Below are 18,690 nucleotides of genomic sequence, written 5' to 3'. Positions count from 1 at the left end.
TAAGCTTGCAGATAGACTTGCCCGGCCCACGATACTAATAGGGCGAATGATTTTGTTTCTTTTGTATAGGATAGGAGGAGTACACGCATATGCAGAGTCTCTTCGGAAATCACACGCTTCTAGTGGGGTCGATACTCTTCGCGGGATTTTTTATCATTTTTCAAAGTCGAGTGTGTGATACCAGCATCCACTGGGAGCTACTTGCAGAAATGCGCAATCAGGCTAGAGAACGCGAAACGCGCAATGAAAACGAAGGGGGGGTGGGAATCAATATATGTCTTATCAGATAATGTAATACAAGACTCGCTTAACATACATGGTTAACCCTCTAGCCTGCGGGGGAATAAAGAGAAAAGAAACGTAATAATTTATTTGGCGCAATCTGTTTGCGGGCACTGGGGAAATTTGGAAGCTATCGTGAGACCAAGCTTACCTTAGGCTCGTGTGACGAAAGGCTCAAGGCCGGGGTAGGGCTCAACCCCCCGCGCTGGATTTGTATGTGTGGGTGGTACATAACGTACTAACAATAAAAGAATAAAAGAATAAAACCCCCTTGCTGGGCGTGGGACTATGGGAACAATATTTGCAACCATCGTGACCTCGGAACATCGGAGGCGGAGGAGTGCGGCTCTACTATGAACCGAAAATATACCACTGCGATGGGCTGAGTAATATAATCCGAGTCAGGGTGACATTACTCAACAAAGAACAAATTCAAAATGACACGCGACGAATGAATCAGTAAGGTCAAAGAAAATGGTGTTATCATTGTGCATTTTGGATGCGCTGTTAGAAGTCTGGGAGGCTCAGAAACTAAACTCGAACAAGACTTTGATCTACAATCGACAAGGGCAAAAAAGCCTGTTGCGGTGACAATGGCAAGACTAATAAGACGGAGACTTCCCACAATCATAAGGTTTAAAAAAGAGAGAGAAAGAAAGGAGAGGTCATAGGGTAAGGTAAGTGTAAATAGGGTAAGGTAACGAAAGTAACGAGTAGCAAGTTAACGACAGCAAATCCCACGAACATGGACATGGCTCCGGCTTCCGATGGGAAGGATGGGATGGGATGGGATGAGACGTCGTACAATAGCGTACAATTAGAAAAAGCGGCTGCAGGTTACATTTCGATATCGCTCACCGGAAGTCGGTACTCGAATTATCCTCTTTTAGTACCATGTCTTCTTTTTTTTTTTTTTTTTTAGTCGCTACGTGTACGGCGTAGGCGGATATTCCTGTTGGCTACCCATTCCCGGGGGCGTCCTCCCACTGATGTGGGTTGCAATTTAGTGTAACTACTGCTAACTACTGCTTTAGCTTTCCTCGCTTGCTTCGAGTTCTGGGTATTTGCGGGGCCGCACTTCTGCGGTGTCCTAGTAAGAGCTTAAGTACTCGACTCGGGACGCAGAATGATCTGGGCAACTGCCATATGTCACATTGCATTGGCTGTTGAGTTGTTTCCGATTGTTTGAGGTTTTCTTTGGTGCTTCGGTGTACGTAGTACTTGTCTACATACATGGGTGTATGGATTAGGTATGCTTGGATGTATCTATTATGTACATAACGTTAGGTACATTACATTGCCATTTTACGTACATACATACAGTACACATGATGCGGGGTGTACGTAGCCCTCTGCATAATACGAATGAGCAGACAATATTTCAGCAGCTCATATCACCAGATAGAGCTCTGAAGGAACGAAGAAGGACTTGGTCTGGGTTCTAGCCAGACTAACTCGTCAGTCTTGACAAGTCTAGAATGGGCCTTATAGAGGCTAGTCTCCACCTAAACCACCTAAAAGTCACCTAAGCTTAATCGTACTACCCCTCCAACCCTCCACTAGGGGAAAACCGAAGGGGGGGATAGAGAGGGGTGTTAGGGGTGAGCTTGGACCTACATACATAACTGCTACATACCTGTTGCATTTGGTAGTACTTATAGCATGTACCTACCCTATAGAATACCTAGGTATAGAAGGTACGTAGTACTACGCTATAAGATAGGTACCGCATATGCTAATAGCCAGTGGGGTATAGATCGTCAAAGGCTGGAGAAGGCGAAGAAGTCCAAGAAAAAAAAATAAAAAATTGTTAGTGAGCATCCAAGGAAGATCGTGAGTTTTCTGGTCCCCTGACCTCCTGGGCGGTGGTTTAGTTTTTCCCACTCTCGTGTGTTCCCAGGCCCTTTACCAATATTTTTCCTGTCGGTCTGAACTTCTTCCTCCTTTTATCTCTCACATTCTCCTCTTAAAAACCCAAGGCGATCCCCAATTGCAAGTGAATTGTTACTTCTAAAACATTGATTCTCCTTAGACCCAAAAGCGGTATAGAGCTCTATTTGAAGGTAGAAACCCGCATACGTCATTTTCCTGACACAGTCTAATCCATTCGTCAACCCGTGCAAACTGAAGCTCAGTTTTATTCCCTAGGCAACTCAATTCACATCCACGCCTAATAACATAGACACATAAACAATATTCTCTTATTCTCTCTCATTCTTCTCCCCCTATTTCGTATCCAACACATCCTACTATCATATCGACAAGCTTATTTTTTGTCGACCCCCACAAATATTTCTTTATCCTTTCATCTAAACATCTCACGTCTCACATCATACACACAATGTTGTCACGAAACCTTCTCCGCGCGTCGGCACGAGCTGTCGGTGCTTCTGCCAGAGCTGCTACTCCTCGATCAACCCTTCCTGCTGGCGCAGCTTACATCCACAACAACAACAATCCTCTCAACAACGCAGACAACAAGGACAAGAAGGGTTCTACGCCTACTCCCGGTGCATTCGCCCGTACAGACGACAGCATCACCGTCGAGTACCCAGAAGAAGATGCTCTTCCTTCTTCTACCCCCGTCCAAGGCCGTGGCGGTTTCCACATGAAGCGAACCCTCGCTTCCTTCTCGCTCGAGGGTAAGGTCGGTGTAGTTACTGGTGGCGCTCGTGGCCTCGGACTTGTCATGGGTCAAGGCATGGTTATTAGCGGTGCTAACTTGGCAATCGTCGATATGAACAGTGAGTTTGTTCCCTCTGCTATTCTTTCATGTTCTTCAACCATTACAAACCCTCCCAATTCATCTTTCTGCTTCGACTCTGTTTTGCTTTGCCTTCCCATTGCCCCCTGACTCACGCTCTGCGTTCTGCACTCCACTTCCTTTTCCAATTCCCACGTACCTCTGCAGATCTGCGGTGAGCTGTAACGGAGCGAAATTGCTGACAATTCATTCTTAACCAAACAGAGGAAGAAGCCGAACGCCAAGCTATTGAGCTAGTTGACGTGTTCCGCAAAGAAAACCCTGGCGCCACTAGAGTGCCCAAGGTCACCGCTCATTACGCCGATGTGTCGGATGCAGACTCGGTTCAGAAGTGCATTGACGAGGTTATCAAAGAGCACGGAAAGATAGACCACCTCGTCACCAGCGCCGGTTTCACCGAGAACTACAACGCTGTCGACTACCCTATTGACCGCATGCGCAAGTTGTGGAGCGTCAACGTAGATGGCACATATCTCTTCGCTATCACCGTTGCCAAGCACCTAATGGAGCGCAAGAGCCCGGGAAGTATGGTTTTCATCGGAAGCATGTCCGGTGCCATCGTGAACGTGCCGCAGCCTCAAGCGTAAGTTGCTCCGCTATCCAATCGTCGCCGTTGGCTCAACGGTCGAGACTAACCAAGTTTGATTTTTTAGTCCGTACAACAGTGCCAAGGCCGCCGTCCGGCATTTGGCCGCTTCCCTTGCCGTCGAGTGGGCCCATGCCGGCATTCGTGTAAACTGTATTTCCCCCGGTTATATGTTGACTGCTCTGTAAGCAACGCCGTCCATCATTTGATTATTGCGAATCGCGTATAACAGCGGCTAACAAAAATCCGCAAATAGTACCGAGAAGATCCTTGACGACAAACCAGACCTCAAGAAGCAGTGGACCTCTCTTATCCCTCAGGGTAAGATGGGTCAACCAGTCGATCTTATGGGCCCCGTCGCATTCCTGCTGTCGGATGCCAGCGCATACGTGACCGGCGCCGACGTCCGCGTCGACGGCGGTTACACTCTTACTTAAAAGGTAAAACCACGCTCAAAATTCATCTTCCAGCGGGGTTTAGAGGGTATATTCGGGACAAAAGGATATAGATAGTGATTTTTTTTTCCGGGGAGTTGGGCGGGGATTTTGTTCTTCCAATAATAGAGGCACCCTTTCAATTCCACGAAGATAAAAATCGGAACAGAGGGGGAACTCGTCCCACAGAAGAAGCCATAGTTGGTTTGTCCTCGCAGGATAGGGTTGATGATGATGATGATGATTTGCGTGTCAAATGTATCAAGTAAAGGTAGATAAAGGCACGGAATCGGGCGCGACTATTGTTATTTTCGCGCTTCGTCGGTCAAGTCAGTACATGAAAATATATTGTGTGATGATCAATCTTCTTTTTACCCTGCACGTTCGGTTTTGTTCAATGCTGATGTATTTGACGTACGAGAAGCGTAACGATTCGGTCCATTCTGTGTAAATGATAATGGTGAAAAAAGAAAAGGAGAAAGATTTGACAAATGAATCAAGTCAAGAGGAACAATTGAAAAGGGGAGATGGAGTTGTTGTTGTCGTTGGGCTCCTCTTTCCGACCAGTGAAAAGCGTTCCGGCGCATTTTCGTGCGGCTCAAGTTCCTCACCGTTTTCGAGGCTCCCTTTAGCGATTGTCCGGGTTTCCCTTCGCGGTAGGTATTATACCTATCCTCTGTTGTTTATTTTAAGGTATTTCCCGCCCGTCGAAACAGAATTGGAATTGGAACATACCCGCTCCCGTACGCTTAATATATGTCATGCCGGCACTTGTGAATAGATGGAATAGTTACCCACACATATGTGCAATGGGGGGTGGTGTGGTGGTGGTGGATGGGGTTGGATTCGGTTACGTGGGGGTGAGGAAATAGATACGTTGGTAGAGACTATGGATTCGGGGAGGTAAGGGCCCACTATCGCGGGGTGTTGTACCGAGGGAAGCTGTTTGTAGGTGAAGATGCGAATGTTTTAGGTAGGCATTGGAGGTAATTAATTGAGAATTCTTGGTGAGAATGTTAGTGGTGGTACCTGGTAGTCTTTTAGGTATCTATTTTTATTAAATGTACCTACCTAAGGTATGCAGGTATTATTTTATACATACACAGGTACTAATGGAACACAAGAGAGGTGCATCAGGTACCTTGTATTGAGATATAAGTCGAAGGTATAAGTACATGTATCTCATCTACTCAAAAGACACAGTATTAGCAAGTTGACTGAATATTTGAAGCTCTTTCACTTACAATAGGTAGTTAATCTAAATATGACTATTGCTATTTGAGATGTGTATGCTTATAAAAGGTGAGATCATAGCGAACCATTGTCAAACGAGTAATCTTGAGTTTCTAGGAATAATCAACGTCTCCCGAATAGATAATCGAAATCATTTTACCAAAGAGGTTACACGATCGAGATGGCTGTGCCACAGGTAGGTACCTAGGTAGTTCAGCTGTTCGACTACCTAATACGCCGTATTTGCGTCCGTTTAATTATAGTACCCCACTAATTGATTATGCATATCAGAGATATGAAACCATTGAATGTGAATATTAAAAATGAAAAGTAGTTGTTCATAACGGGGGTTCTCTCTCAAGAGGTTCGACTTTGTGTTTTTTTTTTTTTAGCAAGTATTAGGCACGTTGTTTTATACATACCGGCCCTAGTCTTAAAGGCAGCTTGATAGAAACTCAAGAGGTAGGTAGTTAAAACATATAATAATCATTTATCTTTAAAGCTAACATACTTGATCGTACAATAAAAATATCAATTGATTAATATCAAAAAGCTATCACCCTTTCCCTGTCTAACTTTTCCTAAAATTAACGCATAAGGCCCCAAATAATTAGTCGTACACAGAATTCGGTCAAGCCGCGGCGGCATTAGTAGCAGTAGTCTGCAAGAATTCGAGGTACCAGATCTTCAAGCCGCTAATGAGCGCGGTGAGCGCGAACGTGTCGCCTAGCACCCCCGTGGCCCCGCTCTCTAGGAACTGGAATTTGCAGAACTTATTCATGCTCATTTTGCCGTTGAGCGTCCACACCGCGACGATCTCCTTGCCATCGCTTGTTAAAGCCCGCCCAGGCGCCGTCCCGCTTAGCCGCACTAGTTTCCATCCGTTCCCCCACCTATCCAGCTCCTTGACCTCTTCTCCGCGCGTGCGCCGCCACTCGAAGTTTTCTAGTCGCAGGTCTTTTCCTATACCCACTTCGATAGATAGTTCCTGCCATAAGCGAGTCCAGGAGTGCTTTTGTACCATGTTGATGGTTTTCGCCGTCACCGCGGAGCCGGGCCCGGAGCTCGATTCGCCCGCCGATGTTGAGGGGCCGGCGGAGTCGGTAGCGGGGTCGGGGAATATCTGAATTATAGTACGCTTCCCGCTACTCCAGCGGCTCTCATGGCCCGCTGTTGCGATGATTGGGTCCGATTCATTCGGCCCCGAGTGCATTTCTAATAGCGGCTTCGATGTCCAACCGCTGTGCATGGTTACCGCGTAGAGCGGGGTGTCGGCATGCTCCCCTAGGTGAAACGCACTTGATGTGAACTTCTTCTCGAAGTACGCATTAATACACTGCGGGAATCTATTGCTTACGCCTGCGATGGCGCTCGCACCTGAGTTGCTACCCCCAGGTACGGCTACGTAGGACGGCGCTTGACCATCATGCGACGGGGGGTGCGCGACAGTGTCGACTGCAGTGTAAGGCGGTGGCGCCACATCTTCTTCCCTAGCTTCTTTTGGGTTACCCATATTGGCGGTGATCTTATTTTTTCTATGTGTAATAGAGTGTTTATAATGACAAAAAATTGTAAAGTTCGCAAGAACATACCTAACAAAAAGGGTTTCAGAGGAAGGATTATAAGCTGATCGTCTATCTGCTTAACTGCATACAAGATAATCAACTTAGACGCGGAATAATAACTTTAATGAAGCTGAATTCAGCTGAAACTATAAAAGCATGGCGCAATGAGTGGCTGCGTAAAACTAAGTGTTACACAGCCATTCTATTCTTGGTTGATCTTATCATTTTATTTACTCCGGTCAAGTACCTAACCTTTATTATATAATACATTTCGTTCGTGGCATATGCTCAAGACCCAAACCGTCGCGTAAAAGCTAAGTTCTTAAGACAACTGCCAGTTATACAAATCATACATTCTCCTCAACATCTAGCCTAATGAAGTAACAGAGTATTATTATACAGGGTATCTTCTCACTTAAAAGTTGTACTCGGCATTTCCGCAGACATTTTGGCTTTGGGCGTTCTCGCTCCAGTTGTCACCCGACTCGGGAATAATGTCAAAGTTGATTCTCCATTGCGATCCGAATTGCGCCGCGGCAATGTAGTTAGCCCAATCTTTATGGTCGGTCATCCTACTGGCCCAGTCCTTGCCGATGGCGTCTGCAATTGCCTTGATGCCATTCTCGTCTGGCTGGGTACTCATGTCATACTTGTACACCTTGTACGAGACCAAGAAATCGTAACCAGACCCTCGTCGCTCCAGTGTGCCATCCGCCGACCGGGAAGGGACTGAAAGCCGAGCTACACCTGTCATGTCAGAGCGCATATGCAATTCGTGATCGGCTACGTCCCCGTTTTCATGGCGTAAACCGAGGACTTGGAGCTTAGTCGCCGACGGCTTGCTGGTTTCGTCTCGGGAAGCTATGGGCATAACTTTCACGGTTTCGAAGTCCCGTCTATGTAAGAGGAGTCTATCTTCAACTACAACAACGTTAGCAACGACCGTTCGGGAAAGACTTCGGGGTACTCAAACTCTATACAGTTTCGTTGGAATAGACGACGGCTTTTAAGCTCATCCTTAGCTTTTTCGTTTCCATAAAGGGGTAAGTCCTTGCGATGTGCAACCCCTTCTGCAATTACAGTAACGACGTCGGCAACAAGGTAGGCGAAACGCGAGCAGTCGTTGTTACCGGGAAGATGCGTGCAGACGTCGTACGCCGTGAGGCCGCTGAGACCATACGCTGCGCCGGCGAACAAGATCTCGGCCTTGTACTCTGGAGCAGCTTGCATCACGGTTAGCCCGGTGCTCAACATGATGCACCATCTCGGGGTGTCCAACCGCTTGTCTAGCGGAAGGTAAAACTTCACATCTCCGGTAGCACGCCGTGACAGTTCTGTCGTTTGATGTGGTCGCGCCACTGCTTTCCCTCCTATGAGAGCAAGGACAGGCAACAGGCTTGATGACTTCATGGTGGTGATTTTGAATTAGAAGAAAAGGGGCGATCTGAGAACTGGTATGAGATGGATCTTGAGTGAAACGATAGTCTTGATATTTGATATTGTCACCCAGAAACACGCAGAGGCATCAGCTATATAATCGCAACACCGAAGAGATCTTCGGAATCACTATTAGTAACCAACAGCTCATCTTTACCAGTTCAGTAAAAACATAAGGCTGTTGGAAGTGTTATAGTCAGCTACGCTATGTAAATAGCCTAGGTAATCAATTAAATTTTCTATTCTTAAACTGCGTTAACCATAGTAATTAGATTATCGCAGATCTCTTAAACTAAAGTTTTCCGTGTGCCAAGACTTTGAAGATCAGGACTCCAGATATATAAGCGATTTACAAAGAATTTGCCGGTATAGGATGCATTAAATCCTATTATATCGTTAAGACTAATATTTTTATAACCAACACCAACACCTCTCCAAACACGTACACTATCCACTATTCTTAGTTATCTTCTAATATCGTCGTTAGTATATATTAATCTAACAAAGAGTCAAACGGACTAGAACAGCGATCTTCTAGTTCGTGGCATAAAATATTCATGTAACGCTGTTGGGTGGGCATGCATAATTCAGGAACATCCTATATCAGGTAGAGAACGCAAGCTCCTTGTAATATCTCCGTCTAACCAGGCCTGCGGGTTTATGATGACGTAGTCAGTAGAAACCCCTGGCTTTTTGCGGCTGAATCTGAATAACCCTGGTCAGATATTTGGTAGGAGTTGCCTGCAGACTCTGTGCCGTTAACCAACATAAGCAGCACGCCAGTCGGTCAGCCATACCACCACATACTCCTATTTTTACATATGTATTATCAACTTACCTATACATCAGGTACTTAGTCGCATAGTTGTAGCCATGTGACTCAATAACCCCTAAAGAATAAACCATGCGGAAGCGAAAGCGAAAGTATACCAAAATCAACTAGGTTACTTCCTATGACTTTAAAAATCTATCGTTCTCAACTACACTACACTACAACTATACTATACTACACTAAGCTGCGTATCGCTCTATTCCTAAATTTTGGTCTCTCATAATTCCACGAATACAATCACCACCCCATTTTGACTACGTTTCGGCACGGCTCAACTTACACTCCCCCATCAAACTACATAATGTCGGTAACCGGGAAAGACCTCCTATTCGAATCAGTCGTAGCGGGCGTGTCTGCATCCTTACTCCTAACGACCTTCATGGCATACCTTATATTGGTTCGCTTTATGAACCGGATACCTTATGATTGGTCTAACCTCGGTCGCGCGGCATTTAGTCTGTTCTGCGGTACCTGCGTCCTGTATGGACTTATATTTAGGTATGAAGAATGGGGGATACTCCTCGGCCGACTTGAAGTAATGCTAGAAGAAGTTCTCTGAGCAGACAATGGTTTCTATGGCCTTGCCTGTTAGATGATCAATAAAATACTCTCTTCTCTAAGATATCTTGGAAAACATGTAAACTCTCTTAGTAGACGTGAGAAATATATAATAGTGATTCAACCACAGTAGGTATTTGTAAGAGGATATAATCTGATAAGAAACCGATAGCTAGTTGACTTCATTTGTGTCAAGATTGATGGATTTTTTTTTTTTTTCACAGCTCTCTCTACCAGTTCAAGTCTCAAAAACACTCACCGTATTCTAGTTTTTAACAGACACTACTATCTCGTATTTCGATTTAATAATCCATTCCTCTATCTAGTTTTATCTACAAATTAGTTTTCGACTTTTTAATGTGTCTTTTGCATAAAAACTAGAACTTCGAAATTGAGTTTTCAAGGATGGTTACTATTTATGTGATACCTACCTCCTCACGTATTTTAGATATATTCAAAACAGCAGAGAACCTAAGCGAATAGCAGGTACGTAAAAGTAAAGCATAAGAGGCAGGTATGTTCCAAAGGTAAAGATATTTGTTGTTGTAGGAAATTACAATTTAAAGAGTGATAGCCCCTATTCGCCAGATATCCAACCAACCACCCTACCGCTATGACTCTAGTTATATAGAATCCTTTATACAAGACTAGCTCCTAGAAAAACTGAAAACTCAAAATATTCACCCACCCAATCACCCTTCATGAGAGGCCATGACCCCAGCAGACCTGGTTGGCAATGTTGTCCCGTCCGTAGTTCTTCCCCCAAGGCTCCATGCCACAAGCGCCAGCTTGAAGGGTATGGCAGTCAGTATCAATCTTGCCCATCGCCTCGTCGATCTCACCCGAGGCAATCGGGTTGTCGCCTCTCCAGCTGCAAGCATAAACGATGACGCTGCCGTACTTGGACGCGATACCCTTCCCGCCGGGGATCTTGTCGCCCGCGCCGGCTCGCGTCTTGAATAGAGATGTGGCTTGCTGGTAGTTGACGCCGTCTAGCTTCGTGTTGGCTAGGCACGAGGTCTGAGGCGAGTCTAGGGAGCGCTTCTCTTCCGACGGCTTCTCGAATTCTTCGAGAAGGGTGTATCCGCTCCGCTTGTGCTCGGTTGCCGTTTTGTTGAACTCTTCAATCAAGGTGTAGCTGCCGCCGCGGCGTGCGACGGGGCCTTCGCCTAGGTCGAGCATGTAGATTCCATCGGGCTCGTTTTCGGGGATACGTACTGCGTTGGCAGTAGCGGCGAGGAGAGCGGCGACGATGGTGAAACGCATTTTGTAACTTGTTTTGTTGTTGAGCAGAAGTCTTTAGATAGGTATGTGAGTTGGGTATAAATTAAATGAGTCTTGAGACTTGTAAGAGTCGTTTATGTGTTTTATGATATTAGAATGAGATTGGATCATTACCGGCGAGACTAGGACCCCTTTATACCCTTCTCGCCGTCCAAATCCAGAGATATGACTTCTAATTTTTGACAAATTAGATAGGTAGTTGGTAATCTTGTCCTCGTGAAGATATTTCGAATCATGATACGTCATCAGCCAAGGCTCAGCTTCGGTTGTTATCATCGATTAGTATGCGTCAAGGAGTGTAATCGAGTCCCGTGTGCATAGACGCTGTCATTATAATTCCTTCAGGCTGTGAGAATAATAAAGATTGACATAACAATTTGAATCCGCTTACTAGCGACTAACAGAAATATCCCTGTGATTTAGTATCATGTATGCAAATACTCGCGGCGCAGCTTAGTGGAACTAGGGGCGACGGCTCCTATAATCGTAGATCTCCTAATTTAGTATCTATACTTACTACTCCCAACACCATGTTTATCATGGGCTATTCTGAGTCTCTAATAACATAAAAAAATTCTTTAATCGCCATACATGAGAATCCTTAAAAAGAAAAGGTGTTTAGATGGATAGGTAGGTACCTAGGGTACCTATGTCCTACGACTTCTCGTCATATCCTATTCTTAGCGTAGGTATGGTCATGAGATGATGTTAGTTTAAATACTTAGAGTCCTCACCTGGCTTGGGACGACTCTTAGGATATCGTGTAAATACACTTTCAAATACAGAGAATTCATTTTTAAGGAGCTGTTTTTAAGCGGACTTCTTGATTCTAAAATAAACTACCGTTACGCTTTATCAAAGACTACTACCATCACCTTTGCCCGCCATGAAAACTCATTCTATTATATTATTAGGTCTCCTAAGTTGCTTTCAAGGCACTATGGCATCTACCATAGGAATTTATCCAAGAGATGTGGTTGAAGGAGTGAGTATCATAATAGCCTCTATGGCTAAAGACTACATAATGCATGCAACTGACTCATCTCTTCCACATAGACTTGCTCAAGAATCGACGGGAGCCCTGGACAGTGCCAACCACGAGGCAATGGGTTTGACATCGATTATCCACCACAGCAATGCGATATAGACTACATAGTAAGGCAATATTCGCAAATTTATATTTACCACAAAGCTTACAGAATTAATAGTGTACAATGAGTGGGGACCCTTGCTACTGGGACAAAAACGCCCCGAAAAATCATCAAGTTATTTGTACTTAAACACCCCAGGGAAGTCTAGTGAGTGATGGGAAAATAGAGAAGTAATTGGGGGTGGGACAGGAAGGTTATTGGTGCTGTCATGTATAAGTACTACTATAGTTTATACACTGTCTTGCATTAATTTCGATATAACCATGTCTTTATTAGTATTCCAGTAAGAGCTAAAAGTTCTACCTATGTTGATTTCAGAGGTATCTGTGAAACTACCAGTCTTTATTTCTTTAAAGGTTAGATTTGGTGTTATAACCTAAATGCGCTCAAAAATAGTTAGGACCAAGAAAATACTCCTACAAATATCTAAAAATGAATTCCATTATTAGAGTCTAACTAACTCTTTGATATTGAGGGAAGCTAGCTTACTATGACGTCACATGTATTAGTGTATTTATGTTTATTTTATATCTACCTGTTATGGGTTAGCGAAAGTGTCTGTTGGTGGGGGATTTCGGAATCCCTCAAGTGCCTCAAGGCTGCATAAAAGCAGCTTGAAGAATTACAAGGGAGGAACCAACAAAACATTTCAACCAGTGAGGTTCAAGAGAACTTTTGTAGCCTCGTAGGAGTGTATTTCGAAGTCACGGACTGACCCGCCGATCTGAAAAATGGTAAAAGCACTACCGGTCCCCACACGTCCCATTTTCGCTGCTGATCATCTTGAGAGATCTTGTAACAAGTCAGCCACGTGGATACCTAGGTATCTACCTACATATGTATATATATACATGGATATAACCCCCTGTTCTCGATTAGAATCCATGTAGGCCCAGGCTGTTGGTGAGCATGCTGAAGAAACATGAAGTCATTCGTGCGGTATAAACACGCTTATCATAAGTTATTATAAGATATTTATTTGCGCTTGTTGTTAAGACATATCTAGGTTACTTCCTACACAATCTAAGTAATTTAACTAACAGTGACTTATGCAAAGGGGCAAGACTATTTACAATCTCTAATACGGTAAATTATCGACCTGTCTATAAATATCGATATATATCGATCAGTGGCCAAGCATGTGGGTTAACTATCATACGTGCCTATCTACTTCCTTGAGGATAGTATGCTGATCCCGCTATTACCATAGTGACTAGATAGATGGCGATCATTGAAACTTAATAGGACAACATGGCAAAGCTGAATAGTTGGATTTGGGAATATCTTCTAACAAGCAACATGGTCGAAACCAACACTGCAACGTCGCGTGTATTACTGATTCGAGGTGGGAAGCCCTTTCATTGACATACCCGAGATATGAGGTAAACTGCGTGCTTATAGTAAACATCTGATAGATCCTATTTTAAGGCTTACTCCTCATAACCAACAGTGACGTACGCAAGGGTTTGGCTAATTTCAAGCTCCGAATTTATATATTTAACCAAGCCCTCTGGAACCCATTCTCATAGCATATTACTTGAAGTCATCATACATTACCGCCTTGAATAACTCCAGAAATAAAGTGTTTTCTAATTTATTACATATTTGACAAGCCCACTATCAAAAACATCACGTTGTACACCATGCAGTTCGGTTCGCTTACTACCCTTCTCGCAGTCTTCGTAGCTGCTACTAACGCGATACCCAGCGTCCCTCATAACGCCGAAGTAAGTTATAAAAGTATTCTCTTGTCTTATAACGATGGACTAATATTTCGATAGCGAGGGACGCAGATGGTACGCGACATGCCGACTGCACCTGATGGCTATTTTGATGTTCGCGGCAATGTTCTTCAGAGTATTGGTGGTAACGGCCAGGTTCTTGCCGAGAGAGAGATCGACGTTAGAGACGCGGAAGACTTGGTCAAAACCGCAGAAGCAAAGAAAGTAAAACGTGAGCTGGGGATGTCTCCTGCCATCGCTTCATTAAAGCGTGAGGCATGCTCCCTTAATGAATGTTCTGATAATGCCGACTGCTATCAATGGACCGATGATTCCTTCCTACGGTGCAGTAGGTGCATCCGACAGCAGTATTGTATTTCGGGGTACGGGGAGAAATGATGTGTGATAAACTGCTCGTGGAGGTGAGCGGTATGATTCGGGTATAGGGGATACGAAGGGTTGCTCAGACGGCGAGCGATAAGAACTGTCACGAATCTGATACGTACTATTAGAGTGTTGAGATGAAGCAATATTGATATTAATTGTGTTGAGATCGTGAGAACGCGCTATGCACGAGTAGTTATTCCGTATAGGAAAATGGAAAATAAGGGTTTTAGGTCATCTGACAGTAATGATTAATTTGACATATAACTTCTTCTCTTAATTCAAACCACTCAAACCATTTAAACTATTCAAATAGTAGTTAAACAACTCAACCACCACTTACAGATCCCAAACCTATTACCCCGGTATAAATAGGTACCTAAGGGCTTCCGAATTTGAAGCCACATTTAGTCTCGTATTCCCGCATGAATTCTGTCTGGCTCGAACCAGACAAACCCGCCAGCAAGCCCGCAGTCTGTAAGCCACAAAGCCCGTTCTTCCCCGAGATTATACCTACAGCATATTCCTTTGTCACGGCTGGCCCTCCCGAATCACCATCGTAGCTGAGACCTTCTGCCGAGCTTGATTGATTCATTATGCAGATCGCGCCGACAAAGCTTCTCCAACTTTTACACTGATCCCAATAATCGATGGCCCTGTTCTTGTTGACTGCGGATCGAAGTTCAGCCGGATACGTAGCTGGCGATGTTGAACTAGAAATTCTGCCCCAGTCATACATGGTGACATCTTGGTAATTGCCCCTCGTCAGTGAGACTTTCTAGGGACTGGTATCCATTGTTGACTCTAATTCGACCACCGCAAAGTCGTAAGGAGAGGGGGGCTTCTTCAGGGTCGGAAGTTCCCGTGTACTTAGGATTAATATGAATGCTGGAGCCTTTGACCGAAGTGTCTGTCTGAGTTATCTTGTGTTGAGGAATAGTTCTAGGCCAATAATATGAATACAAACTGTATTTATTGCCACGAGACTTTATCGTCAAGATCAACAGAACTCACTCATACTTGGTTTTGGAGTATATAAAAAATTGATAACTAGCGAAATTGACCACGGAATACCTAACTTCCCATTACTACATCACATCACGTTAAGATCAACTACGAGATTAGGTTCGATCGGCGTCACCGGCCATTTCCCTTCTCCCTCTTTGAGGAATATCAATATTCGATTCCTCAAAAGTCTGCAGCGGAGCAGATCAACTCTGGGAAAGCTTCATTTCCGGGCAGCGTCTCTCCATACTCCTTCAGGCGAGTTTCGAGGCCAGGCCAGTAGAAACTACCTAAATTGGCCTATATTTTCAGCCAGCCAAATTATCGCCATCCAGCTCCCCTCTAAACAGGTTTGGTGCTGTGGAGCTATAGCTTCTAGAAAACATGCTTGGTCTCGGTCTATTTCGAATATGAAGCATTCTGACTTGGAATGAGACCTCGTATCACGAAATAAGCCTGCTGTTGGTCTCTAATATGCTCGGGGGAACGGAATTGGGCCACAGCGTACTGTATGAACCCATGCTCCTTCATTTGGCGAGTTCTTGTTGACTCATTATGCCTTGCCGTTGCCTGGCTTCCTCGTGGATTGCTACACTTCACTGACCGTGCCTGGCTTCACAGAAACTCTGGGTAGCATGTCGTGGCTCAAACTCGCAATATTTGCCCTCTGATAGCGGAGTGATGCCTTATTAGCAGCAATATGGGTTGTCGAGCTGAATGCGCCAGGGAGGGCCCAATCGGTATCCTTCTGATGGGACGCACATCTGTGCCAATGGCAAATGGAGTCATCCGCCAAGTTGCGATAAAAACCACTTAGGAATAGTGACACCCACAGACACGGAAACCGGTAGGTTAGCAAGGAAAGTTAGGTTTGTTTATGTTCGAGATTACAGGGTTGGAGAATATAATACCGTTTCGTATATGCCTGTTGTCACGAATGCGCGCCGTAAGATGTCAGTACGGTTATCGAAAATGGGAACCCCATAGACGCGTTAGAGTTCGAAACAGTTGTTTTCTAAGCTATGGCCAGGGTCCTGCGCTATGTCTCGAGGGCTGTCCCTTTAGATGACGCTTCCTAGCAAGGAGCCGGTAAGCTGACATTTCTCATACCAGCAATATGGCAATAACAACGTCGTTGTGGATAAACACGTCAAATTGAGCTACCAGATTACCAAACGTAGCGACATGCTCGGTCGGCGAGACCTGTTCAAAAGGGTTGTTCAGCAGCAAGAGCACCATGCGTGTAATTTCGTAGGCCTACGTAATACTTAGAAATTATCTCGGGATACGGTTTCGAAGAAAAATAACAAATGATGGACTTGAGAGGTACAACGGGGGGAGGGGGGGATGGCACTTTTACAGGATCCTGTCAGATTAGTCAGCACCATCAGGTGACCTGAACCCCCTATTTTCTTGTAATTACACGTGCATAGCGCATTCTCGCGATGTTAACACAATCAATCAATCAATCAGATCATTAGGGATTTCATCAATATTGCTTCATCTTAATGTCCCAATAGTACGTATCGAATTTTGCCTCCAGTGTCGATTTGGATACTTTACTCACTGAGTCTAACCTCTTTAACTTTATATGGAAATTCAAGACCTCGTGCAAGATTAGTGATATCCTCATCCGTTAAATTCCCTCTGTCTCCCTGAAATTCCAAAGTCCCCCGATAAGCCATCCCGTTCTCAAGCACAACGATTACATCACAGAGTTGAGATTGCGGAGGTGATTGCCGTGCTCCATGTTTTATTAAGAACTCTTGGATGCTCTTAATTTCCTGCTTTCCGGCGAGATACAAAGGCGTTTTGGATAGCTGATCTTCGGCGTTGAGATCCGCACCTGCTTCAGCTAACATCTTCACGATATCAAGATGGCCATGTTCTACAGCAGTATGAAGTGGTGTCTTTCCTTCATTACACGTCACGTTTACTTCAGGACACTTCGCATTAGTGTCGAGGTCGAGCTCGAAGTGCGCAAGTAGATTGCGTACAACCGAAGATGATCCAACTTTCGCTGCGATGTGTAGCGCTGTTGTCCCGTCCTTCCCGGTACAGTGCGCGTCTACACCTTTCTGCAAAAGCCAATCTATGATGTGTTGTTGTTTCATCATAATGGCGGCTAGAAGCGGAGGGAATGGCCTTTCGCCACGCTCGTCTAAGCTCGCGCCTCTTTGGTGGAGTAAATCTATGATTTCCAAACTACCTTTTATAATACCCAGCGTAAGCGCAGTGAACCCATTTGAGTCTTTGACATTAACTTCAACGCCACAGTCGAGGAGAGCCCGGACTATCGCTGGGTCTTTTCCTTGAATAGCGACGTGTAAAAGAGGTCTCCCTTCTTTCGAAGTATGATTGGGATTCGCACCCATCTGAACTAGATACTGTATTGCTGCCAGATTCCTTTTTTGTATGGCTAGGGATAGAGCAGTGGTTCCGGAATCGTCCTCATACTCGATGTCGGCTCCGTTCCCTAAAAGAGCCTCTACTGCTTCGAGCTGCCCTTCAAAGACGGCGCCGAATAGGGCCACTCCCTTCGCTGGAACATAGCCATTGACGTTAGCACCCCTCGCTATTAATAGCTTTATAATCTCGACATAGCCTCTTATGCTTGCCACGTAGAGCGGTGTCCCGTATTCCGATTCAAAGATATCGATTTCAGCGCCCTCGTCGAGGAGATGGGTGGTAACCTCATAGCTTCCATGCGATACAGCTAAATGTAGTTCTGTCATGTCTCCGCCTTATGTGACTTCTTTCGGTACTGTTAACCTTATACGTGTTATCCTTGTTTTTTTTAGGTATGTGTTCGATATGAGAATCGGCATATGTATTGATCAAAGAACTTTTAAGTCTCGAGGATCGATGTGCGAAGACCTGTTGCACAGTCTAATTCTAGGTTCTGCTTGATAACCGCGGCCTTGTTAATAGCATAAAAGTTTTTAAAGAAACAGACAGCAGCTTTCATTGTAAAGCTAGGGAGTTGGGTATGGTTGTATTTTCGGTATTCATGCCCGACTCAATACAAGCCTGCCTCCCTGGCATACGATTCTCCAATCCTATTTTATTTCTAAAATATTATGCTATATCTAATGCGGCGGTGCAGCGCTACGCGTCACGGGAATGCTGTGTGGTATTTTCTCATAGGATACAGCTAGGGTGCTTCGCCCGATTATAGTGGGCATACCGAGCCTCGTCATCTAATGAGGAATATTAGGATGACCTTATAATATTATTCGATTCTATTTAGTCCTACAATTTTACAGCAATCCCAACTTATGTTTATAACAGTACGCTGTATATAATTTAATAGAGGAGCTTTATCCGGCTATAGTAAACACGCCAGGTTAATACACTTTATCAGGCATTATGAGGCGATTATAAATTATGAATATTTTATAAGATACTCGCTTGTTACTACTTGATTCTATTTAACCATACAGGCTCAGGTCGG

The 18,690-nt window shown here is 44.6% G+C and overlaps 6 protein-coding genes across 6 annotated transcripts; 2 read left to right on the top strand and 4 right to left on the bottom strand.

Moving 5' to 3' along the window:
* Positions 1-2,623: 2,623 nt before the first annotated feature.
* Positions 2,624-4,069, top strand: GL218_02867 (D-arabinitol 2-dehydrogenase [ribulose-forming]; the record flags this gene model as incomplete). Its single annotated transcript, XM_033579407.1, has 4 exons — positions 2,624-3,026; positions 3,251-3,629; positions 3,700-3,816; positions 3,889-4,069. The coding sequence occupies 4 exons, from the start codon at positions 2,624-2,626 to the stop codon at positions 4,067-4,069; spliced, it is 1,080 nt and encodes a 359-aa protein (XP_033437027.1).
* A 1,861-nt stretch (positions 4,070-5,930) lies between these two features.
* GL218_02866 (uncharacterized protein) lies at positions 5,931-6,812 on the bottom strand (the record flags this gene model as incomplete). Its single annotated transcript, XM_033579406.1, has 1 exon — positions 5,931-6,812. The coding sequence occupies one exon, from the start codon at positions 6,810-6,812 to the stop codon at positions 5,931-5,933; it is 882 nt and encodes a 293-aa protein (XP_033437026.1).
* A 467-nt stretch (positions 6,813-7,279) lies between these two features.
* Positions 7,280-8,274, bottom strand: GL218_02865 (uncharacterized protein; the record flags this gene model as incomplete). The annotated part of the gene is made up of 2 exons (XM_033579405.1): positions 7,280-7,785; positions 7,863-8,274. The coding sequence occupies 2 exons, from the start codon at positions 8,272-8,274 to the stop codon at positions 7,280-7,282; spliced, it is 918 nt and encodes a 305-aa protein (XP_033437025.1).
* Positions 8,275-10,390: 2,116 nt separating this feature from the next.
* Positions 10,391-10,957, bottom strand: GL218_02864 (uncharacterized protein; the record flags this gene model as incomplete). Its single annotated transcript, XM_033579404.1, has 1 exon — positions 10,391-10,957. The coding sequence occupies one exon, from the start codon at positions 10,955-10,957 to the stop codon at positions 10,391-10,393; it is 567 nt and encodes a 188-aa protein (XP_033437024.1).
* A 2,812-nt stretch (positions 10,958-13,769) lies between these two features.
* GL218_02863 (uncharacterized protein) lies at positions 13,770-14,246 on the top strand (the record flags this gene model as incomplete). The annotated part of the gene is made up of 2 exons (XM_033579403.1): positions 13,770-13,853; positions 13,908-14,246. 2 exons carry the CDS (start codon positions 13,770-13,772, stop codon positions 14,244-14,246), a joined length of 423 nt encoding a protein of 140 aa, XP_033437023.1.
* Positions 14,247-16,795: 2,549 nt separating this feature from the next.
* Positions 16,796-17,971, bottom strand: GL218_02862 (Ankyrin-3; the record flags this gene model as incomplete). The annotated part of the gene is made up of 1 exon (XM_033579402.1): positions 16,796-17,971. The coding sequence occupies one exon, from the start codon at positions 17,969-17,971 to the stop codon at positions 16,796-16,798; it is 1,176 nt and encodes a 391-aa protein (XP_033437022.1).
* Positions 17,972-18,690: the final 719 nt, after the last annotated feature.

This window comes from Daldinia childiae (assembly GCF_008694065.1).
Source record: "Daldinia childiae strain JS-1345 chromosome Unknown Scaffold3, whole genome shotgun sequence".
NCBI classification, from domain to species: Eukaryota; Fungi; Ascomycota; class Sordariomycetes; order Xylariales; family Hypoxylaceae; genus Daldinia; species Daldinia childiae.
The sequence above is the reverse complement of the archived record's forward strand: the minus strand, read 5'-3'. Positions and strand labels throughout refer to the sequence as shown.